We start from the raw sequence: 5120 nt of genomic DNA, 5'->3' as shown, positions 1-5120 counted from the left end.
CCAATGCAGCATTCTCTGTGGATGCCTGAACTCTCAGGCTCCAATCGGTATATCTGGGAAGGGGTCCTGGCATCTATACCTTTCCTAAGCTTCGCAGGAGGTGCTGGTGAGCCACTGACCATGTTTGGGCATTAAGGAGCCTCTTGCTCACATGGTGACATTGCTGGAGGTGCTCCCCTGCTGGCTCCTTTCTCAGCCCACTAGGCAGGCAATGAGGTGTGGGTTGAAGACCTGGGCTTTGGCACCAGACAGTCCTGGGTTGGAGGCCTGGCTTTTTTTCTAGTTAGCCCTGGGATCTGTGGGCAGTCGCTCACCTTCTTATAGCTACTGTTCGTGCATCTAGACAGTGAAGAAAAGAGCAGGTCCCGGCTTAGAGGGCTGCCCTGAGGATCAGCAGATCTCACATGTAAAACGTAGCCTGGCACATGGTCACCACTTGATAAATATCGGCCAGCGTTGCTATAAACGCTGTATAGAGAGAGACCAAATGGCTGAGGGGCTTTTTGAAGGTGGACTGACCTGACCACTTCATTCTTTTCTTGTTTCTTCCCCTCCCCACTCCACGCCCCTCAGGACGGTTCGCTGGGAAACATCGATGACCTGGCACAGCAGTATGCAGATTATTACAATACCTGCTTCTCTGATGTGTGCGAGAGGATGGAAGAGCTGCGGAAACGGCGGGTTTCCCAGGACCTGGATGTGGTGAGTGGGTGGCACTGGGAATGCGCTTCTGCCAAACAGGGCTCCTCCTCCGTCCTCATTACAGTCCTAGCTCTGCCTGGAGCACCCATCTGCAGGCTGCTGCACTAGTGGGGGGTACCAACTCCAGATCCCTAAAGGACCAACCCACTCCTTCTGCAGGTATGAAAACAGGCGCTATGATCAAATCTTTGCATTCATCGAAAGACGAGATATTTATTTTTATTTTTTTTTAACTTAAGGGTAAATGTTGTCTTTACTATTGACCAGTGTACAGTACATTTTTATTGACTCTAAGCCCAAAGGGTGTCTAGACTGGTTCTCTCCATCTTTCCCTTTGCTTTTTCTTTTCTTCCCTTCCTTTTTCTTTTTGAAAACCACAGTAAAATTAAAAGAAGCAAGAAATCACCCATAATCTCTCACCTAGCAATAACCATGTTGACCTTCTTTTATGTTTTAGCGCTAGCAGGCCCCCTTTCAGTGTTTGTCGGGGTATTTTAAAATCAGCAATGCAATCCTGTATAGATATAAAAAAATCACTTCTTGCTTTTTTACTTAACATTTTATTATAGTTCTTCCATGTCATTGAGACCTTTGTCATGACCATCTTTCATGGCTATAGTCTCCTCTGTCACTCAGGTATATCGGAATTCGTTTGGCTGTTTTATAAAGACCTCAGCAGCTGTGCTGACCTCAGGACCTCCTCAGGAAGGGGTGGGAGGCAGAAGAAAAGGCTCGATTTTCCATGTCACCTCTGCTCATCCAGACCAACTCATTTTGGACCATCTCATGTACTGGCGGGCTGCATGGATCTGTTTTGAATAACAGAGTTTCTCTGCCTTTCAGCAAAGTTTGAAAGCTGCTGATTCAATTGAGTCCTTGTTTATTTATTTATTCATTTTCTTCCATAAATCTACTTGAGGCAGGATCAAGAAAACAGTAACTAAGTAACTAATTGAGCACTAATTATGAAAATGTAATTATTTTATTAATAATCCCTTTATGTTATATAATAAGGCTCCTATTTTATAAGGGACCCAACAAGTAGTTGGGTACCACTCTCATGTATTCTATAGGTGGACACGATGTTTCCCCCTTTAGACTATGGTATTCTTATAATTTTTTCCCTTAACCTAAATAAAGATTTCTTGGGTCAGGAGTAACATTATATCATGACTGCCAAATATTAATTAATTCTCCTTCCTTTTTATTTACCAATTTAGTAGCTGGGAGGGCGCGGGGAATGGGAGTTCGTCAAATAGAGTTGATAAGGCTGAGTAGTGCCTATTGGGGGCAGAAATGTGGACGTCATCATTATCAAGGGCTTCTTTCCTATAACTTTGTTCCCTGGCATGTGTGAATGGCAGGGTTATTTTCTTCTTTTTAAGAAAGTAACTCCGTGTGTCAAAAAGACTCCCATCTGCCATAAAAATTAATTAGGCTCTGCTGTTGGAGCATAGTTAATGAAAAAATACTTACATTTTGGCAAGATGACCACAGAACAACCATTTAAATATTGCACTGAATTCCTGAATGTTGCTATTTTGACCTTGGAATGATAGTCTGCTGGCATTCTATGTGGCCTCCTTGGACGTTTCACTGTGCAAGGAACTGATTGATGTGAATTGGTAGATGGTCATTGATACAACACTAAACTGTTCTTGTCAGAATTCTAGCTGGTTAACAGCTGGAGTTACCATAATCATCCCATGGTGTCTGGGAACATCAGAAGGGTTGCTTCTAGGTAGGAAAGGAATCCTTCCTGTCAGTGGGATAAATAACCTCCTTCCCATTTAGACAGATGGGTCTAATTTGGTGTGCTCTGTTCCAGAGCTTCAAAAGACAGTCTGGGGAAAAAAACACCACATGAGCTTAATTAGTTCCCATCAAAGGTGCAAGAATTTGGTGGTGGGTAAAACTGATGGGAGCTAATTCAAGCCAGGCTGGAAGTGTGACTGTTCATTCTTTAAATTGTAGTTAGTGAGAAAAGTAAGACCCTAAATTGGCATATTCAAATTCCCCTGCTATAAAATTCCAGACATGTTGCAGCAGTAAAGGGGAATTCTCAAACTGCTGAAGCTCAGGTTAGATGACATGTTCCACATGTCATTCATGTGGCTCAGAAGTCTAGATAGCCACAGTGGATGTGTTTTAAGGTTATCCATCATTTAGGCCATGGGTGCAAGACCTACTGAAAATTTTCTTATACGGTGGTTACCTCATCACCGGTTCCACTCCTGATGGGAACTCATTTTCTTGAAAAGCTATAACTTTCAGTCCATAATGTTCCCTTTTATTGCATCTGAATTTTGCAAATATTTCTAGGCTTTCAATTCTGCCTTACAGACAAGCAGACGAACTGTCTCCTTGTTTGGCTGCTTGGCTGGAACAGCTTTGGGTCTGAGGACCTGCAGCTAAATAAAAATTGGCTTTAAAAAGTCAAAAAATGCATTGTCCTTAAGAGCTAATTACATGTTAACTAGAGAATAAACAAATCAAACAGATACCCTGCCCACAGAGGTGCTTGACTTAACCCTGAAAAATAAAAGGTTTTGTTAATTATATTAGTTCAGTAATTAACTTTCTGGACTGGATGTCAAGGTCTTTCTCTAGGACATAATTACCAGGATCCTGACTGGAAAGCATTTGATAAACTGTCTTTGGGGCCAGTTAGTTTTGGTGAAAGCAACAGAGTACAGATGGGTAAAAATTCAACAGTATAAAAAGGGGTTATGATTCAAATTTATAACTGTGGTGAGTTTTTATTTAGCACAAAATGAGCCCTAAAGAACGGTGTGTTTAGACCTCAGCCTTTGCCTCTGCTGGGGATTAGGACTTCAGTGCTGTGAACAGCAGGGAAGTTGCCCATATTTACCCCACACTTGGCACATCCCTGAGCACCATGTGATTTTTTGGCTGGGAGAAGCTGCAGTCAGAAATGACAGCAGCTTTCCAAGTCCATAATGGGCCTATCTCTAGTGATGCTAAGTCTGACATCTGTCAAAGTGACACTGTGGCCAGGAAAGGAACGTGCTCAAGATGGCCTCTTATTACTGGCAGTGTCAACTTCCTCGGCATCTTTGAGGTTGAATCTGTTTGGGTGCTGGCAGAAAACAAGTTTGTGCGGTTGTTGGTGCTGCAGAGAGCTGACAGAGAAGCCCTCGCCTCCAGCCACACACTGCTGAAGGTGACGTACATGTCAGCAGCCAAAGTATGGCCTGGACTTTGACAAATTCTCACTATGACTGTGTGTGTAGAAGGAAAAAGGAGCCCAGGCAGAGACCCACCAAGGCCTTTAAGATATAAATTAAAATATTGCATATTATAAAGTGAAATGAACCATTATTGATGGTGTAAGAATGATTCTGGGGTATAATGATTGTTTCTTGCACTTTTAATAACTTTCTAGATACAGATCTAGACTAAGACAATGGCAGTAAGAATAGTGTTCATCACGACCATTGGTAATTCTTAGAGCTTCCTTAGACTGTACCACGCCCGCTCCAAGCCCAAGCAGAAGTCCTGGCCCCTGGGCTTTCTACAGTGGGAAAAGGGTACAAGAAACACTAGTGGAAATAGGCTGTGGAGTTGGACAGACTGGGGTTCAAATTCTGGCTCTTTTACTTACCTGGCAAGTTGCATTAACTTTTCCAAGCCTCAGTTTTCCCATCTATAAGATGGGGCTAAAAATATCTCATAAAGTTATCATAAAGGTTAAGTGAAAAAAAACTGCTGTCATCATAAGTGACCTGTAACTGTTCATTTAGTTCCCTTCCTTTCTCTTTCTGGTTCAAAAGTTTGTGTAGTAGTGCTGAAGAGTATACATTATTTGTTCTTCATTAATATTTAGTCACATGAGTGCAAGGATTTTTTTTTTTTTTTTAGCTTTTTATTTGGGGAAATTTCAAACATATAGAAAGAGCATAATATAATGAACTTCTCATGCCTATTAGATTTGGGGTTAAAATTTACATTGAAATACACAAATTTTAGCCGTACAATTTTGTCAAATGGCTATAGCCATGTCACTCACCACCCCAGCATGATATAGAACACATCCATTGTCCTGCAGAGTCCCCTCATGTCCCTTCTAGTAAGTCCTGGTTTGAAGGCAGGGATTTTTGTGGGTCTAGTTTGGTCACGTCTATACCCCAACGTAGAGAACAGAGCATGGCACATAATTAGTGCTCAGTGAGTATTTGTTGAATTGATTTATGCAATTATTTAAAAATATCTAATGAGCATCCAGCCTGTATTTGGGATTTTTGTTCCAGAAATACAGATGAAAGATGTATTCCCTACTCACAAAGAGGTCACAATTTAGCAGGGGCATGAGACAACTAAAATGCTGAGACCATTCAAATGCTGTGCAGGAATTCAGAAGAGGTCTCCCCACCCCCCGACCCAGTTTAGAAAAATCA

At 41.9% G+C, this 5120-nt stretch overlaps 1 protein-coding gene across 1 annotated transcript in view; it reads left to right on the top strand.

Moving 5' to 3' along the window:
- The first annotated feature begins 657 nt into the window (after positions 1 to 657).
- The window catches only part of LOC103607922 (SAM and SH3 domain-containing protein 1-like), a 90922-nt gene continuing 86459 nt past the window's right edge, over positions 658 to 5120 (top strand). The window contains exon 1 of the mRNA XM_008592379.1: positions 658 to 702. Within this exon, the coding sequence (XP_008590601.1) occupies positions 658 to 702 (45 nt within the window). The remainder of the gene's footprint in view (positions 703 to 5120) is intronic.

Source organism: Galeopterus variegatus, unplaced genomic scaffold, assembly GCF_000696425.1.
Source record: "Galeopterus variegatus unplaced genomic scaffold, G_variegatus-3.0.2 Scaffold7849, whole genome shotgun sequence".
Classification (NCBI taxonomy): Eukaryota; Metazoa; Chordata; class Mammalia; order Dermoptera; family Cynocephalidae; genus Galeopterus; species Galeopterus variegatus.
Note: the sequence above shows the minus strand (reverse complement) of the source record. Positions and strands in the feature narration are given on the sequence as shown.